This window comes from Thalassophryne amazonica, chromosome 17, assembly GCF_902500255.1.
Source record: "Thalassophryne amazonica chromosome 17, fThaAma1.1, whole genome shotgun sequence".
NCBI classification, from domain to species: domain Eukaryota; kingdom Metazoa; phylum Chordata; class Actinopteri; order Batrachoidiformes; family Batrachoididae; genus Thalassophryne; species Thalassophryne amazonica.
In genome coordinates this window covers 58,763,185-58,790,976 of record NC_047119.1, presented here as the reverse complement: position 1 = coordinate 58,790,976, position 27,792 = coordinate 58,763,185, and the positions used below count along the sequence as shown (strand labels likewise).

Sequence of the window (27,792 nt, the reverse complement as noted above, 5' to 3'; positions counted from 1 at the left end):
GCTTCATTTCATTGGTCACCTGAAAAGGCATCCTAGCGATGTCACAAAGTTCAAGGATTTCCAACTTCAAACTCTTGGTGTAGCTGCAAGAGAGGCAACACATTCTGAAAATGTAACGCAATGCTAAAATACCCTCGGCCGTATGAGCATTGTGTTCTTTATAAGTTGCAGTTGTTTAATTAATTATTATGATCCTATTGTCTTAGGTACAATTTGTACCTGTTCAATAAAGCCCCTCTACCAATCAGTCAATCAAAAACAATATTTATGTTTTAAGAGCGGAAGTTGCGCAAATCAAGGAATATTTGTAAATCACTCTCTGTGCATTTTCAGGCATTAATGAGACAAATTTAACTCCATAGGAAGTTAGCGAAGGTTAGCATGCATGCTAACGTCTACAAAATGTCTTGTAAATGACTCCAGAGGTGTTATTAGGTTCCAAAAACAGCATTTTCAGTTTTAGAAGTGTTTATATCTTGCTAGCTGGTACATAATATATGACAAAGAGGATTTATTTACACACAAATAAAACAGAGTTTTGCAGCTAGTTACCAGTCTGTGATGTCACCATGCTAACCTCTGCGAAATGTCTTGTAAATAAGTTCAGAGGTGTTATTAGGTTCCAAAAACAGCATTTTTAATTTTAGAAGGGCTTATTTCTTGCTAGCCTTTACACAATATATGAGAAACTTGTGTATACCTCAGACTCCCTGAGGGGGTCTTCCCAAGGGATCCAGCAAGTTCTATCTAATGTACTATAAACACACAAAACAAAGAGATTTTGGAGACCAGTCACTGATGTCACTGTGCAGCTCTACTCTGATTGGCTGTCACGCCCACAACTCAAAAACAAAACTGAACTGATTGAAACAGAATGTGACTTTTTAACCTCTTAAAATAGGTCAAGGTTAGCCATCGTTGAACTTGAACTTGTCCAAGGTCTGTGTCCCAAGAATGTTTCCTGTAAATTTGAAGACTCTGGCAATAATAGAAATCGACTTATACTAAGCACAGACAGACGGACGCAAAGCCTTTGCAATACCCGACGGCCATACGAGGTCTCTTAGATAATAAACCGACCCTTTTATTTATTTTTTTAACTATAAGGATTTGAATGATTACGCCAATCATGCTTGAACCCTCGTGCGCATGCGTGAGTTTTTTCACGCGTCGGTGACGTCATTTCCCTGTAGGCAGGCCTTGAGTGAGATGTGGTCCCACCCTCTCGGCTGAATTCCTTTGTTTGAGACGCTGCTCGAGACGGCGCGCGTTGCTTTATCAAACTTTTTTCTGGACCTGTGAGGAATATCCGAGTGGACACTATTCGAGAAATTAAGCTGGTTTTCGGTGAAAAGTTTAACGGCTGATGAGAGATTATGGGGTGTTTCTGTCAGTGTAAGGACTTCCCACGGAGCGGGACGTCCTGCAGCGCTTCCAGGCACCGTCGTCGGCCTGTTTCGAGCTGAAAACATCCTAATTTAAGGCTTAATTCACCCAGGACGTCGTGAGAGAACAGAGAAGATTCAGAAGAGGCCGGCATGAGGAATTTATGCGGACATTCCACTGTTTAAGGACATTTTTTTAATGAAAGACGTGCGCGCAAATTCGCCGAGTCGTTTCCGTGACGACTCGGCAAATCTGTGTGCGCCGCGACAGGAAAAACACCTCCGTGTTGAAAACCATTTGTAAAATTCAGGCGGCTTTTGATGGCTTTCAACAAGTGAGTAACTGAGAAATTGTTTAACAACTTGGGCATGTTCCAACTTGCCCGTTAAGGTTTCCAACGGAGGTGTTTTTCCTATCGCGACCCCCCGCGGTCGGGTCCGGCCCGACATGCGACTCTGCCCGCACGTTCTTTCATTACAAAATGTCCGTTAACAATGGAATGTCCGAATAAACTCCTCATGCCGACTTCTTCTGAAAGTTCTCTGTTCTCTGACGACTTACTGGGTCAACAGAGCCTGAAATGTGGAAGTTTTCAACTTGAAACGGCGAGACGCTGCCGCCTCGAAGTGCAGATCGCCGTCAGGCGCCGTGGGCCGTCCTTACGGCGACACTACCAGACCAAAATCTCTCATCAGCCGTTAAAATTTTTACCGAAAACCAGCTGAATTTATCGAATGGTGTCCACTCAGTTGTGCCTTACAGTTTTGAAAAAATTTTGATCAAACAAAGCAGCAGTCTCTGAGCCATTCCCAAACAATGAAAAAAACGACGAGAGGGTGGACGACTCCTCACTCAAAGACTGCCCACAGGCGAATGACATAACTGACAGGCGTGAAAAAACTCTCGCATGCCCACGAGGGTTCAAGCATGTCTGATGTAATCACACGTGATTCAAATCCATATGGTTTTTGAAAAAAAAAAATAAGGTCGGATACTTTTCTAATAGACCTCGTATTTGATGGCCTTGGGTAAAAATTTGTTGGATGAGGCGCCTTTTCTAGAGGCGGCCGCATACGCTGCCTTATTTCAAGCAATTGAAAAAAATGCTGCACTTAGAACAAAACACGATATGGACACTGAGCATAAAACGCTCAGTGTAACCACACAAAAAAGGCAAAGCATTCTGAAAAAGATTATTATTATTATTATTATTATTATTATTATCATCATATAAAGGATATAAAGTGACAAAAATTAAAACGGTAGTCATGGAAAAAAATATGGAAGAAATTCCTCCCACAGTCTTCCTGAGTCACAAAAAGACAGGATATAAAATTGTGACATTTTATAGGACTAATGATTATTTCTGTTATTGATTGCTCTATTGATTAGTTTTTGTTTTAATCAATTAGTTGTTTGGAGAATGATGAAAAATGTCGATTAGTGTTTTCCAAAGCTCAAGAATTATCCTCAGTCAGACGAGTTTAAAAATAGAAAAATCCCCCCAGAAAACATTCAGATTTAAAATGACAAATTGATTATCAAAATATTTAGTAATTAATTTAATAATCAATTAATAGTTGCAGCTCCGTTGATATCACACTAATGTCACATACACATTTGTATACAAACACATGAATTGCCAGTGCAGGGAGCTGGAGCTCATGTCGGTGAGAAGGACAGACCATATGCATGTTTCTGTAAACATCTGTATTTAGCTCACATCAATGTGAAACTACAAGAACTCAAACCATGGTGCAGACTTTCAGATGTGTCAGGCCTGAAACCACCCTAAAATTTCAAACAAGCGTAGCTCTGTCTTTGTCCGCTCTGTCTTCATGCCTCGTTTCTTCATCTTGGTTGTAGGTGGCCACAGTGTCTGAGCGATCCAGGATTATGGAGCTGGAGAGGGAGGTTTCAGATCTGCAGCTTAGGCTGAAGGCCTTCCAGCAGAAAGAGGATGCTATGTCTCTTTCTCAGCAACAGATCAGCAGCCTCAAAGCACAGGCACAGTCTCAAGAGAAAAAGGTTTGTGGAAAGTGGAAAAGAATTCCCAGGTGCTTCCAGTGATTAAGGACTGGGCCTCCACCAAATAACAGGATGTGTTAGTAAAATGGGTGGCTGTTATACCCCACCCACCCTATAAAAAAAGAAAAAAAGACTCCAAGACAAGTCTGGGAGCACACGCTGACGCTGCAAAGACTCCTGCCACCCCCAAATTTGACTGTTTTAAAGAAGAACACCACTGTAATAACCATGTCTGTGCCACGCAGGTGCATATGTCAGCAGCTAGCATAGTGAGGTTGGGAGGAAAATTGTTGATCGTGAGAAGGGCAGGGGTGGGGAGTGGGTGGGGGGTAGAGTACCTTTATCCAGAGAGTAGCGACAATTGAGAACATGGTGCCGTTTTGGGGCCAATTGTGCTGAATTAACCTTTTTGCTTTACCCACAGTTACCCACATACAGCAACACATCCAGGTACAGGTATTTTCCAAATAAATATAGAAATAGTTAAGCTATCAAATTTGCATGAATTTACAATTTATGAGGATTGTAACTCTGTGTCATGACGTCGACGTGCGTGACAGTTTTAAAGTTCTCCGTCGCTGGATTATGCTTTATTCTGGACTAATTTGACCCTCAACAAGCTTTTCTTTCTACAATCATCACCTAGTCTGAGCTCGGCTTGAAAAAAAAAACCAGTCAGGCTATTAATCACGGAAATGACTCCGGTCCTACAAGTGAGGGGTTTTTAATGGAAATGCATTGCGATCGGACAGGACATTTTATCCGATGTGAGCAAAAAATCCGTTATACAAAATCCGTTATGTACGTTGTTTATTACATGGAAAACAATACAAAAAACACTGGAACATAAGACCGGAGCACCCTCTGTAGTAGACGTAGAGCTGGAAGCTGATGGGGGAATCATCAGTTTCCCTGGTGGAAGTCACTAAGGTAGTCAAACAACTCTACAGTGGCAAGGCCCGGGGGTTGATGAGAGCCGTCCAGAAATGCTGAAGTCTCTGGGTGTGGAGGGACCATCTTGGATGAGACGTTTCTTCAACACTCCGTTGAGGTCTGGGGCAGTGCCAAAGGAGTGGCAAACTGGGGTGGTGGTTCCCATATTTGAAAAAGGGAATCAGAGACTGTCTGCCAATTACAGGGGCATCACACTACTCAGCCTCCCTGGTAAAGTCTACTCCAGGGTGCTGGAAAGGAGGGTTCAGCCGATAGTCGAACCTCTGATCGAAGAGGAGCAATGCGTGTTCCGTCCTGGTCATGGAACAACAACTCTCACAAGGATCCTGGAGGGGGCCTGGGAGTATGCCCATTCAGTCTACATGTGTTTTGTGGACTTGGAGAAGGCGTATGATGGGGTATCCCGGGAGATACTATTGGAGGTGCTGCGGGAGTACGGAGTGAGGGGGTCCCTTCTCAGGACCATCCAGTCTCTGTACTCACAAAGCGAGAGCTATGTTTGGGTGCTCGGCAGTAAGTCGGACTCATTTTCGGTGGGGGTTGGCATCCACCAGGGTTGCACCTTGTCACCAATCCACCTCCAACACTCACTGGATCAGTTTGCAGCCAAGTGTGAAGCGGCTGGGATGACGATCAGCACCTCTAATTCTGAGGCCAAGGTTCTCAGCAGAAAACCGATGGATTTCTTACTCCGGGTAGGTAATGAGGTCTTGTCCCAAGTGGAGTTCAAGTACCTCGGGGTCTTGTTCATGAATGCGGGGACGATGGAGCGTGAGATTGAGAATGGATTGGATTGAGATTGAGCTGGAGAATAGGCCTAGTAGGGGCGGTATTACATTCGCTCTACTGTCCTGTTGTGACGAAAAGGGAGCTGAGCCCAAAAGGGGAAGCTCTCGATCTACTGGTCAATCTTTGTTCCTACTCTCACCTATGGTCATGGGGTTGGGTCATGACTGAAAGAACTAGATCGTGGGTACAATCGGCCAAAATGTGGGTTTTCAGTTCACAGCATCGATTCAAGATGTCACATTTTTAAATGCAGTCCAAAAAAGCACGCTGCACTGAGTGCGCGCTGCCGCAACTGTGGATCACTTTCAAAAAAAAAAAAGACACCACAGTGAGGTGGCCGCTTTAATTATATACACCCGCTGCTGCAACTGTGGATCTTCCCCCCCACCAGATTATCTCTTTATTTCTTCCACGGCTTACAGTCACCATGATCAAACTTTTAACTTTGTGTTCACCCATTATTGACTGCAAAATTGCTCTTTTGCAAGCTGACGTTCTGCCTAAATGCTCGTTTTGAGCACAAGTCATTGCGTCAGTGCACAACAGTGGTGCTCATCTGATCCATTATAACAAGATATTAAATCTAACATAAACATAGTTTTACAGCTAGGAATGAACATGCAACTGTTTTACCAAGCTATAAAACCATTAACAATAGTTTCCCTTAAGCTGTTCCAAATATGTTCCTCATTGAGCAGGAGAGAGATGGAAAAAGCATCCAGATGAAACAGTCTTCTGTGATTCCAGAAGCGATTAGAGGTGTTTTCAACATCCAAGGTTTGACAGAAAATGATTAATCAGCTACAAAATAATGATTGTATATACAGCGTCCTGCACACAAAGCAGGTGCAGTTGTGTGCGCAAGAGGGCAGCCGCTCCAAAAATAGCCTGTCTAGTCCCTCGTAGCTGCCAGGCGCTCGGGTAATGGGCTTTTACAGCCTCGTCCTCACCACAAACATGCCTCTATAATCATCATTAGTCGTTGTAGTAACTTGTACACAAACCGCCCCACGCTGTTGTTGCTAAATTTTGAACATTGTGAAATTAGCACCACGCTCAGAGATGAGCCTCGTTCACCGAATATTCTGCCACTAAGAGCCTTTCAGAACCACTATTCTCCCACGGTAGTTGAATAAATCCTCTCGTAGCAAAAACACATGCCCTGTGGCTCATTATTCATCCTTCATTATTTGGTGGGACCAGGGCTTAACTCTCTGAATAAAGGGACTCTGGGGGATGAAACAAAAGGAGAGGAACAGCTCCAGTGGTGCTGAAATTTGGAAAGCGGCCCTTCAGAATAGCTGTAATCTGAGCGCATCTGGGGTTTTTCCCCTTTAAATGCGTCTTTACGAGCCTCAATGCCAGACATAAATAGTGGAAATCTCACACGCTTTTATTTGCACAATTTTAATACAGCCTGAGGTGATTTATATGGTTCATTTTGTAGAAGGTAAACAGCACCACTGAATACACGCAGCCTGTATGGTGCAATGTACTGACAATTTCACCCACATTCCTCACATAAAGCCACAAAGTCTGTCCCACCTGAATAAATTAAACAGTTAGGGAGTTATCGATCAATCATCTGCTACGCGTGACAAGACCACCTATCATACAAACAAAACCAGACATGTTTGAATGTTTTTATCTGTGTACTGACCTGTGGACTATTTTGCGTGCACAAAGCAGGTGCCAAAAACACACACACTGTTTTTGAAAAGTGTCACGCAGCTCCATGCTTTATAAATGGCTTAAAGCTCATTTGCCATAAAATTAATGGAACCTGAGGTCATTTCTGTGGCTCGTTTCACAGAGGGTAAAAGGTACAGACTGCATGGATGCGCACACTTCATTTGGAGCATTCCCACGCAAAAAAATGCAGAAGATTTGAGGTTATAATTACTTCACCCCACCTTCCCATACAAAGCTATATTAAGCCTGTTTCACCTGAATAAATCATGCGATAAGGGATTGATGAATCGCCTGCCACAGCCCAGAGTGCAGTTTTGCTGGCGTAATGCGCTTGGCACGGCCCAGAATGCAGAGTGCAAGTTCACCCAAAACAAACAGTATCATTGCTGCCAATTTTACTGTGGAAACCCGCTCTTTTGGACACTGCAGTGCTCCCTGTCGTGAACTTGTGCCCCCTCACACGCTCTGCCTGGCAAACAGTAGCACACAGCTGCAGTTCAGCTGCACATCAGTCATGTGACAGTCCTGCCACACTCCTGGAGGTTCTTAAAAAAAGAAGACCATCATATATTAATGACACATACGCACGGCTGTCCCACAACAATGGTGTAGCCGTTGTGCATATGGTCTGCCCGTTCCTTTTATGACCACTGCAATGACTACGACATTTGTTCTTTTATTTTTAACAAAGTCAGCAGCCATATTCTTCAGGGGGCTGCGATGGAGACTTTAGGGGATTCTCCTGTATTCCTGAAAGTCTTATCTTGGTTGATGGATTTAAATGAAACTTCACAGTGAAAGATGTGAATGAAGGAAATCAGTTCTGATTCTGATGAAATCTTCAAGGAGAAAAAATTGGAATATTTTTGAATGCATCATATTTGTCAATTACGTAGATCCATAAACAGACATTTTGGATTCTTCAGTACAGAGCTTGAAAAAAGTAAGTCCCTTCAGCTTCTCCCTTGTTTCACTCGGGGTCACCACAGCAGCTATGCATATTGAATTGGCACAAGTTTTACACCAAATTCCCTTCCTGACGCAACATACCCTTTACATGCCCATTATCTATTGCAGTGATAATGGGCATGAGGGACTCGGGGGGGATACAAAAAGGAGAGAAACAGCCTTGAACTGGGATTCATCTGCACTGGAAACAAGCATGCTAACTGCTTGGCCTCCTGCTTCAGTACAGCACTTGATCGGTTTCTTGATTCAGGCATTTCATCACAAATTATTTTTTTATCATTGATATTACCAGCAGCTAGTATGAGCAAAGCAGGGGGTGTCATTTTGTCAGCTTTTTCACAGCTCTCTGTTGCCATCTTGATAGAGGTCTGCATCCTTTTGAATACTTTTCTAGTTGATATGTATTACGATATAGTCTATGACCACAGTAATCCTATGAAAGTGATAGGATTTGTACTTTTCTTCACCCCCCTACTTTTTTTTACAAGGGAGACTAAATTAATCCTCTACATTTGATTAGCTAGAATTTAATTAATCCCTTGGGAAGACTCTGTCAGGAAAATTGAGGTTCCAACAGCATTGTTTAGCAACACACAGGGTAAGAAGCACACAGAGTATCAAAGGTAAAAGTAAAAAACAATTTGTAAAATGTAAATACAAATAGAAATATCAGAAATACTGCCAGCTACCGGTTTACTGGCTACTACTGTTCCTCTCCTTCCTGTCCCCTGTCTTCTCGTTACTCCTCTTCTCCCCAAGTGAGGAGGAGTAACAGGACAGTAACTCTACACTATATTGTTGCAGAAAAATTTATAAGATGCATCTGTTTATCAATTTGCATTTATTTTTGAACCATGGTGCTACCGCTTCATGCCAATCCTCATTCAGATCCCTTTACAGGAACAGCGTTCAGTTGTCATTCGTGTAGATGTAGATAATGTTGTAGATGATGATGCAGTATATTTGTGTTGTATAAATCACTTCAAAATATAAGTTGCAGCACCAGCAAAACAACTTAAAAAAAAAAGAAAATAAAAAGGGGCTCATAGTCTGGATAATACGGTAGGCCCTGAGGCCCATTTGTGCACATACGTATCCTAGAATTCCATAGTGTGACGTGGATGAGAGTCTACAACTCCCAATGGATGTGACGCCAGTCCACAAGTAGTTGGTCCACTAATATGTCAACCTGAGTTTGATTCCCAGTCATGCTTCCTTCAGTGTCAATCGGGCAAAGTCCGTGTTATGTGTGTTTTGTTTAATCCACTGTGACCATGCCCTGTTTATGGTTGTAGGGTCATATCTCTGGGTTTTCCTGTGACATTGTGACCTATGTGTGTCTGCTATAGATCAGTGAGCTGAGTGTGAACTTAGAGAGTAAACAGAAAGAGCTACAGTCTGTCCAACAAGATAAGATCTCTGTGGAGCAACAGTTAAATACCCTGGTGAGAAAACACATCCACACACACAAAAAATGAAGATAAATAAAAGATAAGTGTTGATCGTAAATCCACCCAGTCCAGATATACTGTATAACATTTAAATGGTTATAGTAACTGGCCTACTCTTACATTTAATGTGAAATGTTTTCCTTGTGGCCGTTGTGAAACTGGTCTAATTAAGAATGGCTTTATAAGGGAAAAAAAGACAAAAATGCACATTTTGTGGACCTAGTCATTATTCCCTAGTTAGCTCAAGGTAAAAGAATGTTACTGTGCAAGTGATTAAACTGATGTTCTCCCTTCCAGAGACAAAAGTTTGAGGGAGCTGAAGAGGACAACAGGAGAATGGCAAAGACAGTTCAAGGTAAACACATTTTCTGTGTCCATTCACTACAGGACACAACAGAAAATACGATCTTGCTTTTTCTGTGTCACAGTGACAGTCACAGCCCTTCTGTTTCCTCAGAACTGGAGCACAGTTTCGAGCAGAAGAATAAAGACTTCCAAATCCTGAAAGAGGAAAGCCAATGCACAGAGAAAGAACTCAAAGCCCAGCTGTCACAGGTATGTTTATGGAAATAGTCTCTCTTCATATTTAAGTGTATATTCTGTCAGGTCATGAGGCAGTGCAACACAACAACAGGCAGTGAAGGAAAAAAACAGGCCTGCAGACACATGACGCCATTCTACACCTTAACCCTCAAATGACCAACTGAAATAACCCATTGGGGTCATTTATGACCCCATTATGTCATATACTTTTTAATGGCTCTCTTTGTGTTCATCATACCTACGTATACTGTCTCCTTTACCTATCACACATTCTGAAATGCTATAATTAATAATTGCTTTTGTATGATATCAAAGCCTGTAATTATGAAAAAAGCAAACATATCTTTCTGATCTTATACATTTACTGTATATATATATATATATATATATATATATATATATATATATATATATATATATATATATATATACAGTGAGGAAAATAAGTATTTGAACACCCTGTGGTTTTGCAAGTTCTCTGGAGGGGTCTGAAATTTTCATCTTAGATGCATGTCCACTGTGAGAGACATAATCTAAAAAAAAAAAAAAAAAATCCGGAAATCACAATGTATGATTTTTTAATAATTTATTTGTATGTTACTGCTGCAAATAAGTATTTGAACACCTACCAACCAGCAAGAATTCTGGCTCACACAGACCTGTTAATTTTTCTTTAATGCACATTCTGCACTCTCTTATTCTGCACTCTTTACCTGTATTAATTGCACCTGTTTGAACTTGTTACCTGTATAAAAGACACCTGTTCACACACTCAATCAATCACACTCCAACCTGTCCACCATAGCCAAGACCAAAGAGCTGTCTAAGGACACCAGGGACAAAACTGTAGACCTGCACAAGGCTGGGATGGACTACAGGACAACAAGCAGCTTGGTAGAAGACAACAACTGTTATGATTATTTATTAAAAAGTGGAAGAAACAAAAGATGACTGTCAATCTCCCTCGGTCTGGGATTCCATGCAAGATCTCACTTTATGGGGTAAGGATGATTCTGAGAAAGCTCAGAACTACACAGGAGGACCTGGTCAATGACCTGAAGAGAGCTGGGACCACAGTCACAAAGATTACATTAGTAACACATGATGCTGTCATGGTTTAAAATCCTGCAGGGCAGCAAGGTCCCCCTGCTCAAGCCAGCACATGTCCAGGCCCGTTTGAAGTTCACCAGTGACCATCTGGATGATCCAGAGGAGGCATGAGAGAAGGTCATGTGGTCAGATGAGACCAGAATAGAGCTTTTTGGCATCAACTCCACTTACCACGTTTAGAGGATGAGAACAACCCCAAGAAAACCATCCCAACTGTGAAGCATGGGGGTGGAAACATAATACTCTGGGGGTGCTCTTGTGCAAAGGGGACAGGACGACTGCACTGTATTGAAGGGAGGATGGATGGGGTTGTGTATTGCGAGATTTTGGCAAACAACCTCCTTCCCTCGGTAAGAGCATTGAAGATGGGTCATGGCTGGGTCTTCCAGCATGACAATGACCCCAAACACACAGCCAAGGCAACTAAGGAGGGGCTCCGTAAGAAGCATTTCAAGGTCCTGGAGTGGCCTGGCCAGTCTCCAGACCTGAACTCAATAGAAAATCTTTGGAGGGAGCTGAAACTCCAAGCCTGAAAGATTTGAAGAAGATCTGTATGGAGGAGTGGACCAAAATCCCTCCTGCAGTGTGTGAAAACTTGGTCAAGAACTACAGGAAACGTTTGACCTCTGAAATTGCAAACAAAGGGGACTGTACCTATATATATATATATATATATATATATATATATATATATATATATATATATATATATATATACACAAATAATGGATGGTAAGGAATCCAACATAGAGAAATATTGGATGAAGAAAAGTTATATTGGACGAGGCGTGTGTGTGTATATATATCTATATAAACGTGTTGCAGGCATCCCTTTCAAAGTTTATCTTGTCTTTGTGGTGTATTCAGTTGAATAGGTTGAAGAGAATTTGCAAATCATTGTATCCTGTTTTTATTTACACTTTACACAACGTCCCAACTTCATTGGAATTGGGGTTGTGTGTGAATGAATATATATATATATATATATATATATATATATATATATATATATATATATATAAATATATGAAAAGCTGTCTTGACAAGACATATATCAATATTTGTCTGGGGTCATAAATTACCCAGTATTGTTGATTCGGGTGCATTTACACTCTGATGATTAGCATGACATTTGCTGTTGGAGAGTGAAAAGTTGATTAACATTGACCAGTGTCGCGGCCCACCAGACTCCGCAGGAGGTAAGCCGATGTCAGTCAGGCAATGTTGATGCTCGCAGTGTTCCTGGGCATATTTTTAACATGCTTAAAATCTTCAGCTTTCATGCTAAACTGGCGGCAAGAGTTGAGATCCGCTACCACTACAACACCTCTGCTAGTACCACATTATTGCTCCTTTCGAGATCCGCTACATCACCTCTGCTAGTACCTTGTTACTGCTCCGTTCGAGATCCGCTACCACTACATCACCTCTGCTAGTACCACGTTACTGCTTCGTTCACCTCTCTTGGCCTCCGCTGGCTATCATCTGAGACTTACCTGGACACAGTACCTCCTCTGGACCCTTTGTACATGAAGAAATATGAAGAAATATGAAGGAATATGCAGAACCTGTCATGCAATGCATTTATTTTATGCCAGTATTATCTATTTTAATTCTGTTCATAGAATACTGTCTCCCAGTGTCACGTATATTTATCTGGATGATTTTGTAGCATATTGTGTTTGTAGTTTCCATGATGCTGCTTTTCACACCAGCTGTTCAGTGAGGAAGAGATTCTCGAGGACTAAATTAACAAAAATGAAAAAGCAAAGCTGCATGCTTCATAGTGTCTTTTCCACAATGGTATTATTTTAGGAGTTAGTCAAGAACATACAATTAACATACTGCAAAGTGTTATATTAACAGAGTTTCTCGATCGCATAAAAGACAAAACCATCCACAAGAAATGAAGTGCAAATATCTTTAAGACAAAAGACTGGAGAACATGTATGAATAATTTTTTTTTGAGGAGGGGGGTTCAGGTAATTATTACTATGGGTGAACTGAGATAATGTAAAACTAAAGACTTTTAAACAGTTTTCTTGTGAACCTCTGTTATTTGTTCTTGGGAAAACAAGTTTATTAAGTTGTATAATGTTATCTTTTACCACTTTGCATATACAGTACGGTGCTACATTATATCAACCTAAAATGAGTTAATATTGTTGGGTTATGTTTTCCAGGTCACTGAAAAATCAGACAAGGCAGCAGCTGCACTTCAACACCTCGCCAATGAGAATAAGGCAGTGAAGACACAGGTAGGCAGAAGACCCAAGTTATCATCTGATTTGTGTAATTTTGACAAATTTAATTTTCTTCCTTTGTCATTTTTCTTCTTCTTTGTCAATACTTCACAGCCTGAAGGGGTGGATGTCCTCCTGTCTACCCATTTTCAGAGCTCACAAAATAAAGAAAAATAATAATATTAAGCTATACTTTTCAAAACAGTAGTAAGCATTCTTGGGTAAATCAGAATGATTATAATGCAGGATGAAGGCCCAGGTTATAGGGAAAGTTACTGCTTGTGACTTGTTTCAAGTACTTACATGTCAAAGTATGAATGTATGAAAAAATCTAAACCAGAATGGACAAAACAAACCAGTATCCACAGCAAACCCATATGGGCTATCTAAGTTAACCCTCAAGCGACCAAGCTATTTTAGTGACTAATGTGACCAAGTAGACCCCATTGACTTTTTATTGGAATACTTCTATATGAATGACTGTTTTAGGGTTCTTCATATTTATTTCACTCTCTAATATATTTGTCCATCATCCTTTTCATCCTCACTCTGGACATCAGGAATCAATCTCAATGCTTGTGCAGCTGTAATGCTATTCTAGGTCAGTTGCTTCATTGCAGAATGGTAAAATGTAATGTTTAGAGTTGGCAAATTACAATACCATCTGAAGCTATAAAGTGAAAAATCTCATAGATCTTCCTGGGATCATAAGCGACCCTGCACAAGTTTGGATTATACTTGCAACACGTATCAGCTGATCCTTGCAAAATTCTATGAACAAATGCAGGACAAATAGATTGACAAATTCATGGTAGGAAACGTTTTTCTGATTAAAATTAGAAAAATTGTGCCTAAAAATATATGCCCGGGGTCATAAATGACCCCACTCAGTCGCATCATTTTATGTACTACTAAGACACACTTGTTTCTCCAAGCGTTTTAATCTACAGTGGAGGGAGCTGTTTATGACCATTATATCTGCTTTTTATTGCAGTGATTGTATGTGCTTTTATGTATTTAATGTATTTAATGTATTTTATTTTTAACTAACTTTTTTGTGCAGCACTTTGTGGCTCTCTCTGCCTGTGAAAAGTGCTATATAAATAAAATGTACTTACTATTTACAAATTATTTTCATACAAACATTTTCTAACACTGACTTTTCTTTTTTAGTTATTTCTCTTAAATTCAGCATCACCTTTAATGAAATATTTGATATGATTTAAAAAAATCACAAAACCAATATATTGCATAAATAATGAAAACCTAAATTTACAATTAAACAGGGTAAACATTAAAAGTAAACAAAAATATTTTGCATGACTAGCCTCTAAATGTGAACCAGGATTATTTTGGATCCCATACCTTTAAACCAATAAGGTAATCATGGTGTTGAAATTTGTTCTGCTGATGTTTTAATGAAGAAGCCAAAAAAGAAAAAAAAAAAACATCTCCCAGAAACCATATTCATATAGAAAGCATTTGTATGTACCCAGAAAATATATTGAATTTGTTTTATTTGTACATACACCTCAGCTAAATGTTTACACTTCTTTGGGCTTTTAAATAGTTTTATAACGTCAAATAAAAAAACAAACATCAGGCTTCACTATATGAATTTTTTTTAAATATTATCCTCTACTTTCATTGTGAAGACAATCTGTAATAATGGATTGCATAATAATGTGCATTTTTTTCTACAACATAGCTAAATCATCACTTTTATAACCAGTTTCCTATAAGCAGGTCTCCCGTTGCTGATTTCTGGCACTCGATTATTTACTTTAGTGTTTAAAAAAGAATTGGATACCCAATCGGGGCATGCTGTAGTGTGTAATCTGCTGTAATAATAGAGTTGTGGATTGTTATGACACATTGTGACATTTCTGAAAATGAGCACAACAAAATTATGACACGTTGTGATCCACAAAAGTGAATAACTGGATGTAATCTGTGCAGATGGTAAAATATCCATTGTGAATAATTGGATGTAATCTGTGCAGATGGGATATATCAGTGTTTTACTTTAATTTTACACATGGTTTTGGGTTTATTCCTTGACTGCATCTTGAAATAAGTCATTTCTGCTTAAATATGGATTTGGCTGCATAGTCACTTTGATGCTAGGTTCCAATTAAAGGCTAAAATTACTAAAATACAGTGCAGATTGCTTTCTGTTTTGGAGCAAGAATAGATTGGCGTTAAAGTAGAAGAGGTTGAGAAACATTGATCTAGTGCACAGGTGTGTTGGTTTTGTGTGCCCCAGTGCCTGGATAAGGCCAAAGAGCTTGAGACTTTTCACCTGACTGCAGTAGATAATGTTTAAGAGGTGGGGATGGATCAGTTGTCTTCCTGGGTGGTTGTCATCCAGAACCTGGGATGGGTCCATGGTTTGGTGGATGCGGCAATGCGCATCAACAGCACATGTTCCCAGACATGAGATTACAGAACATACGTAAGGTAAAATTGATATAGATGTTGTTTACCAGATGAAATCTGACATTTAAGTTCTGTGGATATTTTCAAGGCCAGACGCAAAACCTTGTGATTTTCTACGATTAGCAGTCAAAAGGTGTGTGATTGTGAATTGTATTTCTATTTCTGGTCTGTATCTCCAGTTTTGATAATCTTATGTATGTTGTTCGTTCATGTTTTGAAACTTTTAGAAAGCACTGTGATTTCTGGGAAAATACTTTATTAATAAAGGTAGGCTATTTGTTTAGTTATTTATGATTTCATGAAAAAATATTTAAAAGCCAAGGATGTATAAACTTCTACTGCCACTGTATAAGTTGATACCAACATGTGAAGCAACAGTTTTTAATCACAAAATATGTCAATCTTGAAAGAACTTGCACAAGGCAGAGGGATATTAGATGCATTGTCTGACATTTTAGAAAATATAGTATATAAAATCACAGTTATTGATTTAATTGTTTCTTTCTTACAGAAATGTTCCAGTGTGACTGAATGTGTGTTAGTTGTGTGTACAGTCTGTCTCAGAAGGGACGTGCGCATGCACCTTCATAAGCATTTTTTGCCTGCAGCATTTTTATTTCATAACCATATCAGAGCTACCACACTGAGTGCATGTGACAGTGCACGTTCTGGTCAACGCATTGAATCATCCATGCATGAAACACTGTCATCAGTTGCTCATTCCCTTCTTCTCTGTTGCTATCTCTCCCCCCATTTTAGCTCCATGTTTTACCCACTCCCACAGACAGATTTTCAGCTCTATTATTATGATGTCCAACTCATTCTAACTTGTTCCTGTAAAGTTGACTTGAATTTATTTACTCCACCTGCAGCTTTTCCCTCCCACCCACCCTGCACTCATCTGTTTGCTGTGTGATAACACTGACCCCAGATGGTCAGTTTAATGACTGAAGAATCTAAATGTTTTCATGGTCTTTTGGTGAGTTACTGAAATTTTTGAATACAATGCAAATGCAGTGGTACCCAGAATAGTATCGTAACAGCCCACTCACCAACTTCAACAGCTTTGCACCACCCTTTGGGGCCCCGATGTGTTATACGGGTGCAGGCAGTAGGCACATGGGGCACTACCCCACTAAGGTGAAAAGGGACATAGCTACTGGGAAACAAGCTGAGGTAAGCTAGACAGATACTGGGTAAGCTAGAGGGATACTACCCCAGACACTGCTCAAGCTCATAGTTGACCTGTCAGTCTTTCGTGCTCTCAAAAGGATCCTGTCTTGTGGTCTTTCCCAACTGTCAGCAGATCATTCGCTGCAGTCACTGGTGCAGTGGGACCCAGAGTAGTTTCACCACAGCTTACCCACCAAGGTCAGCAGTTCTGCACCATCTTTGAGGTTGCTGAAGTTTTACAAGGGTGCAAGCACACAGGACACTAAGTCAACAAGGGACATAGCTTCTTGAAACCAACCTTGGTAAGCTAGACAGATAGCACCCCGCACACTGCCCAAGCCCATAACTGGCCTGTTGGTCCGACATGCGACAGAAAGGATCCCAGCTTGCGATCTTTTCCAGTTGTCAGCAGGACTTTCCCTGCAGTCAGCAGATCTTTCTGTGCAGTCACTGGAGCGTTCCCCGGAATCAGTCCAAAGACAGGGGTTTTATAGTACAGACGTGGTCTCGTAATACTGTGATAACACCGGCCAGAGATGGTCAGTTTGTTGCTATCAGAAATCAAGTATTGTTTTTTTTTTACACTCTGACAGAATTTTTTTCTGTCAAGCATTATATTTGTTTTGCCTGCTGCATCTGTGTGTGTTGTGTGTCCTGATTAGTGTCCTCACCAGAAAACCTCTCACTTCTGAGTGTACCCTCACAAAAGCAGTACTGTTCACACTTGACACACTTGGTGAGTGACGTGCTATTCTGATTGGTTAATTTTTACATTATGCACATAACATGCCCATGACTATTTAGATGAGTTAATCCCGTCTCTTTTCATCCAGCACCCTGGTGTACACTGAGATTTCCCACCATGTAATAGCAATGTGTGGGCAACATGCCCTCAATGCACCCGGATTGCATTTCAGTCGGTGTGTTATAGACAGTCAAGATAAGACCCAGAATGTTTATTTACTTTAACAGCTGTCTGTCAGGGTTTGACAGTCATTCTGTATTCACATGCCGGGGGTAGAACAACTGTCATAGGATTTGTTACAGCAGAATACCTGTCCTCTGCAGCAGCAGAGTGCAGGTGACAAAGTGAGGCGCTATAATTTTTTTAATGCTAAGAACATGGGTAGCAATTTACTTAATTGAAAGATACAACAGAGTTGTAGTTTCGCACAGCATTGTATTAAAACAGAGAACCCTGGCTCTGATGGGAGCTTAAAAATAAACTTTTTCTGAGGTTATTGATTGATGCCTCTTTGGAATATCACAGAAAGTACTCACATTCCTAATTAAAATCAGGTAGCTCTCTGCGCTTAAGATAAAACAGTATTCAGTTTCCTTTTCACTGCAGTAAGCAGCAAACCTTGAATTTTTTTAGCTTTTGACAGCCAACATGTGAATGCAGCATAAACCTTGCCCACGACATAGGGGAGTGTTGGTGCTCTTGGAATAATGCAACATGCGCCTAACTTGCCCCACGTGGCAGGCTCATTTCCAGGCCCATTTAGGATGAATGAAACCTGATTTACTAAATTCACGAGCATTTCCTCTCATGTAGTAGTGTCATTGGAGTGAGCAGGAAGGCAGCACTGTGCTTGTGTTCAGCACAGAGTGCAGTGCATGTTTTAAAAGTACATTAACACACTGCTTCACATTAAATATGCAGCAAGTCTTGTTTTATTACTGGCATGCTTTCCACATAAATAAATGAGTTTTTCAAATGTCTGCTTTCTTCCTGCTCAGAGATAGAAAAGCAGGCACGTAGCCAGAGGTGCCAGGGATCGGGAAAGCCCCCCCCCAACCCCTTAGAGAAAAGATCTGCTTTTGAAGCTATTTTAAGACATTTTTGTACATAATAAAATAACTGTTAATAATAATAATGAATGTGTCTTTAACAACTTTACTCTGTGTGTCCTAATTTTATTCCTACAATTCTGCACTAAGTGGAATTAAAGAGACATATTGGAAAAAAAATATTTTTTCTTAATTTAGAAAATAAATCAGTAAATAAAACAAATAGAGCAGCTTGGGGTATGGTGTTGTTTTTTATTTTAATGCATGGCAGAGCTGTTCAGTTGTCAAGCACGCACAATGCATTGATTTAATGTTCTTGCAATGTGCTCTATGCAGGTGCAATATCTAGGAAAATGCATGTATCCAATCATGATTCTGTATCAGCAGATGCTCTGTATGAAACCTGTGTGTACTTTGATTATTTTAAACTGATTTACTTGTGATTCAGCAAGGCGATAGGATTTGCAGATTTGTGTTCACCTAAAAATCAGGTGGTCAAACACAAAAGGTGCCATGTTCTATGTTGTTTAACACATTTTGATGTACACACAGGAAAAAAGCAAAACTTTCTTTTTCAATATTTTGTTTTAGTATTTTCAAATTTTAAACAACACCAGCAAACAAGGCTCAGATGCATAAACTATCAGGTTTTTACAAAATAAAACAGTGCAAAAGAGCAGCAGAAAAAAGTCACTAGTGCAGGAGTGAACAGTTAATCCAGTTTTACGCCATCAAAATGAGTTAGGAATGGACCCCAGGTTCTGGAAAACATGTCTGTTGACCAGGTACAGTTTTTTTCCATTTGTATTATGGACATCATTTCAGTGACCCATAACTGAAATGAAGGAGGACTTCCATTCCTTCAATATCAGTTTTTTGGCAACAATCAGTCCAAGTTCCAATGGTTGCCGCATAATAGCAGGTAGAGGTCTCAGAGTCTGTGTATCCGGTTGTTAAGCGCTGACGTAACGCATCACATGATAAGTCTGTTTCCGGGTCCAAAGACCTCCAAGTTTACAATTAAAGTTACATCTGTTTGATCCTTTAGTTTGTGTTTACATTGTGTGCAAACCTCTGTCCCTCCCTTCTCCGCCTCCACCTCCATTAACCGCATTCGTCTGGTTCTATGGTCAGAACACTTAATAAAACTTTTTTTTTCTTTTACATTACATATTTTATTATGCACAGGTAAAATATACATGTCTGTTTGTTAATAAAAAATTATTTATTACAATAAACAGGACGTTAAAGTGCAAACTTCACTTTCTTCCCGAACGATATGAACAGGAAGCGATCGCAGCTCGCAGCAAATCCCATTGAAAATAACAGAGAAACAACCTGAGCGTCTGACATTTTTACATAAAACAAACACAGTAACAACGTCTAAAAACCCAGTTAATATATCCAGGAGAGTTTTAGCCACAATATACAAAGAGTTTTATGTTGCGATGTTAATGCTGTTTTCCGTGTGCAACGCTGTAAGTGCAGCCTGATCAGATCGTCTCAGTGCAGTTCTCAATGTTAATGACAGTGCGCCTTTTTTGTTTGGAGCCGGAAGTTGAAAATCACATGATGCGTTACGTCACACTTAACAACCGGATTGCCAAAGATGACCAGTCCAGATTCGGGTTGAAGGGGTTTTTTGTGTGCTTTGGAGAACCAATCAAATGTTTTAACCAAAAGACTGTGAGTCAAGAGCAGGACCAGAAAGCGTGAGACAATGTACCGTCTGACACCTTACATCTGTCACACACTGGGGAAACTGAGGGATAGATTCTGTGCAATCTGACTTTTGAATAGTGTAAGCAATGAACAATTTTGAACTGAATGAATTGATGTCTGCTGTTCACAGAACAAGAATTAATGTTGAACAGACACACACTCCACATAGACTCAGGCAGTTCTATACCCAGTTTGTCTCTCCAAGTATCCCTAGTTTTCACAGTGTGCGCAACAATACAGTCATCAAACAGGTGTACAGCATTTTGTAATTAGGTGTTTGTAGTCAGAAGGGCTATTAAAAATGTCAAAAATATTATTCTCCATCAGAAGATATTTAAAATTTCCTATTTTTGTTTGGCTGTACCAAAACATTGTTGACTGCCTTCTCACAGTCAACTTTTAATCTCAAACTCAAACTGCACTCATCTCTGTCGAGGAAAACAGACATATTGCACAGAGATCCTAATTTATCTTCTGCTTGACTCTCTGTGCTGACCCATGTTGCTGTGATCTAATCGTGCACGTCACAGTGGCAGCACTGTATGTGTGTGATGTTGAAGAATGATGCGTGTTTGGATGGAAGATTGCTATCAGTTGACTCGAACACAGCTTCTTGATTGCTGTGGTGTCAGATCTGTTGGGTTATCTGTGTACAGATTCGCTTCGAATCCTTTCTAAGATTAACACAGTTGACTTTTATGCTTCCACTGGTGCGCCGTACATACGGTGCTGGAGGAAGAGCAGCAGACAGTGATGTATGGGAGGAGCTTACTGGGGCTTACATAATCAAAAGTGCCAGGATCCTTAATGCAGCGGTGTGCGTGAGAGCGCAAGAGAGAGAGAGAGAGAGAGAGAGAGGCAACACACTCCCCTTCTCCCTCTCACAGCCGTGCACAGCGGGGGGATGAGAGCCGATGGTTTATTGATGTCAGCTTATGTTTGTGCAGGCAGCAGACAGAGCGAGAGCAGCAGTTAGCAATGCTCCCACCGTGTTGAGCACGATAACGTAGAGATGTGACAGCAGCGAGCTGTGTAGGTATGGACATAACTACTGAGCATCAGGGTTACTCCAGCAACATCTACTCACCTCACTATCAGGTAGGACCGTCTTTTCTCAGCACAGGCTACAGACTGAGGGGGGAAACCCCGTCTGTGCTGTCGCCTGCCAGGATTTGAGCATTTCAATGTCAGAATTCACAGAATGAGGTCAAGAGTTGTAGGTTTTAATGTTCTACAAGCTGCTGTTGCTACTGTCTGCTGCAAATTTGTTTTCTCGACGTTATTGGATTATGCGTTTTAGCCTGTTCCTGCCACCTGGCAGATAATGAGTTCTCACCCCTGAAGTGCAGATAAATACTGTGCTGAGGGCGACAAAGTAATTTGGAAGGAAAGTGATACACTGAGAAGACAGTTGATGAAACACTTGACAGTGTGTTAATGTGTAATAAAAACATGCTGCAAATATCAACTTTGGAGCAATTCTTGTTTTTATCTGCTGGCACTTTAAGCAAAGGCATTGATTGGAAATCCATGTTTGCTATTTGAGGGTTTTTTTTAATTAAATATTGACTTGTGCTATTTTAAAGCTGCTGAGATAGTCGTGTTGCATGTGCCTAAAAAGCAGTCACAAATCTTGACGGCTCTGTTTGGAGACCCAGATATTTGACTTGAATGGGGGGAAAAAAGGTTTGTGTGAAGTGAAGTAACTTTCTGTATGCTTATGTCTCAGTGCCTTTTTTTGTTGGTTTATGTTAACTTGTGGTGTCTTTTTCAAACTCTTATCACAATCAATATTTTGTGCAACTCGTCGTGCTAGTGTTACACGCTTTGTTCCATTGGATGCCGTGATTTGTGCCACTCGACGCTGCATTATATAAAATAATTATTTTGTAGAGGATTAATCATTTACTCTCAGAACTTGGCTGATGAAACTGCCTCTAATCGCTCCTGGAATCACAGAGGAATTTTCTACAGCTCCAGCTTTTGTCATGCGGTTCATGACGTGGAGAACGCATTTGGAATCATCTCAAAGGTCATTATTTATAATATTTATATTGTAATGGTTGGTAAAAAAGTTGCATTTTCATTCCTTCTGTAAAATTATGTTTGTTATAGATTTGACATCTCGTCATAATCATTCAGATGTTTCATCATTATCAAGTATTTCATCAATCGTTCAGATGAGCTGCGCTGAGATGCGCAGCACTGACGCAGTGACTTGCAGTGACACAGTGTTTTTCAGTAAGTTGCACAATGTTCATGTGTAGTTCACAAAATTAATGTGTGCCAGAGATTTTGAACATTTCAAAATTTTGTTTGCACACGGCTGCGCACAGTTTACAAGTTTCCTCTCTGGCACGCCAGATTGTGTGCCAGTGCAGGGATCAAGTTTATGCAAGTGTCAAGGTAGCTGTTGCTTCGATCTGGAAGACAGGTATCCCTACAGATTGGAAGATTGTTGTCCCAATCTGGAAAGGAAAGGGTGGTTGTATGGATTGTAACAATTGCAGGGGTATCACACTGCTCTCTGTGCAGGGGAAGGTGCTTGCAATGAATTTTTTTTTTTAAATAGGCTTCAGCTGTCACTACTTGCTGCTTAGCAACTGGAACAGTCTTCATGCCCAAGAAGTCAACAATATCAGCAGTGTTTCTTTGGAGCCTGTGTTGATTTTCGCATAGCGTTTTATTCAGTTGATCAGATTGCTCTCTGGGACATTCTGAGAATTCGTGGGATCCTGAAGAAGTTGCCGAACATCATAGTCAGCCTATGCATAATCACCATCAATGCTGTAGGGAGTGGAGGCAGAGACTCTTGAGATTTTCCCAGTGAAAACTAGTGCTCGTCAGGGATGGGTTCTGGCTCCTACCCTGTTCAATGCTTGCATGGACTGGGTGTGGGGTAGGTATATGAAAACCATTGACTTGGGTGCTTTTGTTAGCAAGGAAAGGTTTCCTGACCTTGACTTTGAGGATGATGCGGTGATCTTTGCAGGCTCAGTGGATACTCTGATTGTAGCACTTGAGAAGCTGAGTGATGAATTGTGGTGTCCTGGTTTCTGATCGTCCTCATCAAGATGAAGATTCAAGTTGTCAACCACTTCCTGGACTCAACCATCAGAAGTCTATCTGTATTTGGTGAAAGTGTTCAACTTGTAGAGACATTTACTGATCTCGGAAGTGACATAGATGTCTCTAGCTTCTCTGCCTTTGAGATCGAGAGGTGCCTGGGAAGTTCTTATGGAGTCATGAGGTCACTGGGCTGAGGTGTTTGGCAATGCTCATATCTTTGCAGAAGAACAAAGGTCGTCCACATCTTTAGAGAACTGGTGCAGCCTGTCTTGCTGTATGGTTCTGAGACTTGGTGGTGACTAGATGTTTTTGGTACTCTGTCTCTTTGGCGGATCCTTGGGTACCACTGAAATGACTGCATCACATGAGCGGTTACTTAGAGAGACTAAGATGAGAAGTATCACTTGCATTGTGAGGAAGTGTCAGGCCATACTGGCACTTATTACTCAGTTGGCAGACGTATGCACTCAGTTCCTTTCTCGTTCTGACTATTTGTTTTTCTTTACCTATGTCGACTCAATGACAGGTCGAGGCTTTGAAACAACAGAACTCCAAATACCAGGAGGAGCTCTCCAAAGACCGCGGCACATCAGATAACCAGCGCATCAACCTGCTGTGCAAGGAAATGTGAGTAATCTATAACTGTTTTTTTTTTACTGATATGTGTCTCCTTGACATTATGTTTGAAATTTATGTGTATGTGAGTGTTTTTGAAGCACTTTTAATTGTATCTTGAAAAGAACACACATGCACAGTATTGTGCAAAAGTTGTAGATGCCTTATATGAGTAATTGTGATAGCAGTATACAGTTATATATTTTTTGCCTTTATCACTCAACATTATCAGATTTGAAATGTTGAAATTGATTGCATGATAAAGTGATGGTGTTTATACATAAAAAAAAATTTCACTGTTAAATTACAGGCAACCACTGATAAGAATTGCTGTAGTTTAATTACCTCAGAATAGGTGTGTAGTCACACATTTGACATATTTCTATTTATTTATAACTACAACTCAATTCCAGTGAAGTTGGGACGTTGTGTAAAATGTAAATAAAAACATAAAATAATGATTTGCAAATCCTCTTCAACCTATATTCAATTGAATACACCACAAAGACAAGATATTTAATGTTCAAACTGACAGACATTTTTGTTTTTGTGCAAATATTTGCTCATTTGAAATGGATGCCTGCAACCCTTTTCAAAAAAGCTGGGACAGTGGTATGTTTACCACTGTGTTACATCACCTTTCCTTCTAACAACACTCAATAAGTGTTTGGGAACTGAGGACACTAATTGTTGAAGCTTTGTAGGTGGAATTCTTTCCCATTCTTGGTTGATGTACGACTTCAGTTGTTCAACAGTCCAGGGTCTCCGTTGTCGTACTTTGCGCTTCATAATGCACCACACATTTTCAATGGGTGACAGGTCTGGACTGCAGGCAGGCCAGTCGAGTACCCGCACACTTTTACTATGACGGCATGCTGTTGTAACACGTGCAGAATGTGGCTTGACATTGTCTTGCTGAAATAAGCAGGGACGTCCCTGAAAAAGACGTTGGTTGGATGGCAGCATGTGTTGCTCCAAAACCTGGATGTACCTTTCAACATTGATGGTGCCATCACAGATGTGTAAGTTGCCCATGCCATGGGCACTAACACACCCCCATACCATCACAGATGCTGGCTTTTGAATTTTGCGCTGTTAACAATCTGGATGGTCTTTTTCCTGTTTTGTCCAGAGGACACGACGTTCATGATTTCCAAAAAACAATTTGAAACGTGGACTCAGCACACTTTTCCACTTTGCGTCTGTCCATTTCAAATGAGCTCGGGCCCAGAGAAGGCGGCAGTGTTTCTGGATGTTGTTGATGTATGGCTTTTGCTTTGCATGATAGCGTTTTAACTTGCACTGTGTTAACCGAAAATGGTTTTCTGAAGTGTTCCTGAGCCCATGCGGTAAGATCCTTTACACAATGATGTTAGTTTTTAATGCAGTGCTGCCTGAGGGATCGAAGGTCACGGGCATTCAATGTTGGCTTTCGGCTTTGCTGCTTACATGTAGAAAGTTCTCCAGATTCTTTGAATCTTCTGATTATGTTATGGACTGTAGATGATGGAATCCCTAAATTCCTTGCAATTGAATGTTGAGAAACATTGTTCTTAATAAACTGTTGGACTGTTTTTTTCAAGCAGTTGTTCACAAAGTGGTGATCCTCGCCCCATCTTTGCTTGTGAACGGCTGAGCCTTTTGGGGATGCTCCTTTTATACCCAATCATGCCACTCACCTGTTTCCAAACAGGTGTTCTTTGAGCATTTATCAACTTTCCCAGTCTTTTGTTGCCACTGTCCCAACTTTTTTGAAATGTGTTGCAGGCATCCTTTTCAAAATGAGCAAATATTTGCACAAAAACAATAAAGTTTATCAATTTGAACATTAAATATCTTGTCTTTGTGGTGTATTTAATTGAATGTAGGTTGAAGAGGATTTACAAATCATTGTATTTTGTTTTTATTTACATTTTACACAACATCCCAACTTCATTGGAATTGGAGTTGTGTGTGTGTGTGTGTGTGTGTGTGTGTGTGTGTGTGTGTATATATATATATATATATATATATATATATATATATATATATATATATGTATATATATATACACACACACACACACACACACATAAATTTCACTTTTTAAATTACAGGCAACCACTGATAAGAACTGCTATTTAATTACCTCAAAATAGTTGTGTTTTTAAAGTTGAAAAGTAGTCACACATTTGACATATTTCTATTTATTTATAACTATCAGATAGTTGCCCAATTTACATAATTTTGCAAAGGTTTTAGGCTCATTAGTTCTGCTGAGAAGCTTTTGACAATAATGTATTTTGGCTCATTAAATGTGCCTGAGACAAACAAAACAAAGAAAATGCTCACTAGATTAATTTTGATAGATACATAAACTTTTTGAAAACATGTCCTTATTGTTTGTGATAAAATTACATCATTTTTTAGGTGGTCTTTTGAGTAGACATGGCAAAGAAAATCTAAAATGTAATTTATGCCCGAAACATTCTGCAAGCATCACAAGGTTGCATTGCGTATTGATTTTTATTTTGACACCCATATTAACAGATTAAACCTTGCACACTGCCAGCATGAGCAAAACATCCTACATGTGTGTATTGGATTGCATGTACCGCGCTCCCCTCCCCTATTTTTTTTCTCACGTGCCACTCATGGCGCGCAGCTAAAGTAGACAGAAAAATACGTCATACTGGCAACATTAAATAAATAAATAACACCTTTTCCTGGACTTTCTGTCAGTGGGAAAGAAGTAATAGACATGAACATTATTAGTTTTTTTAAAAAACATTGTAGTCATTGAAAAGGTCACATGACTGCTGTATGATACAGAATCTCTAATTGTTTCAACAAGTTTTTATACATTCCTGTCCTGTACACCGGCAACATCTCCTGCATTTTCGTTTTGTGAATTTTTCTGTAAATTGTGTTGGTAGCATGGCCAGAGCAGAGGGTCACCCCTTTGAGTCTGGTCTGCTTGAGGTTTCTTCCTCAAATCATCAGAGGGAGTGTTCCTTACCACTGTCGCCTGTGTGCTTGCTCTGTGGGTTGGTAAGGTTAGACCTTACTTGTGTGAAGTGCCTTGACGTAACTTTGTGATTTGGTGCTATATAAATAAAAATAAATTGAAATTGAAATTATACTCGCTTATTCCAGTCAAGGGTCACAGGGGGCTGCAGCCTATCCCAGCAGTCGAGTCTATATATGTTACATTTACATGTTATAACACATTGAACACATTGTGTACCAGGGAGGTACTCTCAGCTGATGGCCAGATCAGGTTCACCAGCCTTTTTCAAAAAATAAATAAACGCGCACACATAAAAGCCTAAAGTCATTGTGCCCTGTAAAAATCATCCAAAAATGGTCACAGAAGATACAGAGTGTGGAATAAAAGCCATTATCAAACACAAATGATGTGGAAAGATTGAGCAGTGAAGCAACATAAACGTGGCCGTTTAAATGTACAAACTGTTGCTTGTGACACACGTGTCCAACACAACATGGATGTGACACTGGTCGGTGTGTCTCAGGCCTCGTTCGTCAGCGGGCAGAGATAATAATGACGTTGGTGTGTTCTCTGAGTGCCCTTCTTTTTATGTTGTAAGTGTGAAGTCCGTCAGTCAGTTCATTAGACTGACATTTTTAGACTTCCAAGTGGAGTGGCGGTGCACTAATCACCCGTCTGTAGGATAATTCTGCACCAAGAATGGCTGTTGTGCAAAGCTGGCTTGAATTAATGACAAGCAGTTACACAATAGGACCAATAAAACATTTTTATTGGTCCAACGCTGAAATTCCAAAGGTCTCTTAATTCTCCAGAGAGATGTTCCCAC

At 40.3% G+C, this 27,792-nt stretch overlaps 1 protein-coding gene across 1 annotated transcript in view; it reads left to right on the top strand.

The window, feature by feature from the left end:
* The window catches only part of clip1b (CAP-GLY domain containing linker protein 1b), an 89,090-nt gene that overhangs the window by 38,299 nt on the left and 22,999 nt on the right, over nucleotides 1-27,792 (top strand). Inside the window, exons 11-16 of the mRNA XM_034191435.1 lie at nucleotides 3,253-3,414; nucleotides 9,168-9,263; nucleotides 9,567-9,624; nucleotides 9,727-9,824; nucleotides 13,106-13,180; nucleotides 23,889-23,989. Of these exons, the coding sequence (XP_034047326.1) occupies nucleotides 3,253-3,414; nucleotides 9,168-9,263; nucleotides 9,567-9,624; nucleotides 9,727-9,824; nucleotides 13,106-13,180; nucleotides 23,889-23,989 (590 nt within the window). The remainder of the gene's footprint in view (nucleotides 1-3,252; nucleotides 3,415-9,167; nucleotides 9,264-9,566; nucleotides 9,625-9,726; nucleotides 9,825-13,105; nucleotides 13,181-23,888; nucleotides 23,990-27,792) is intronic.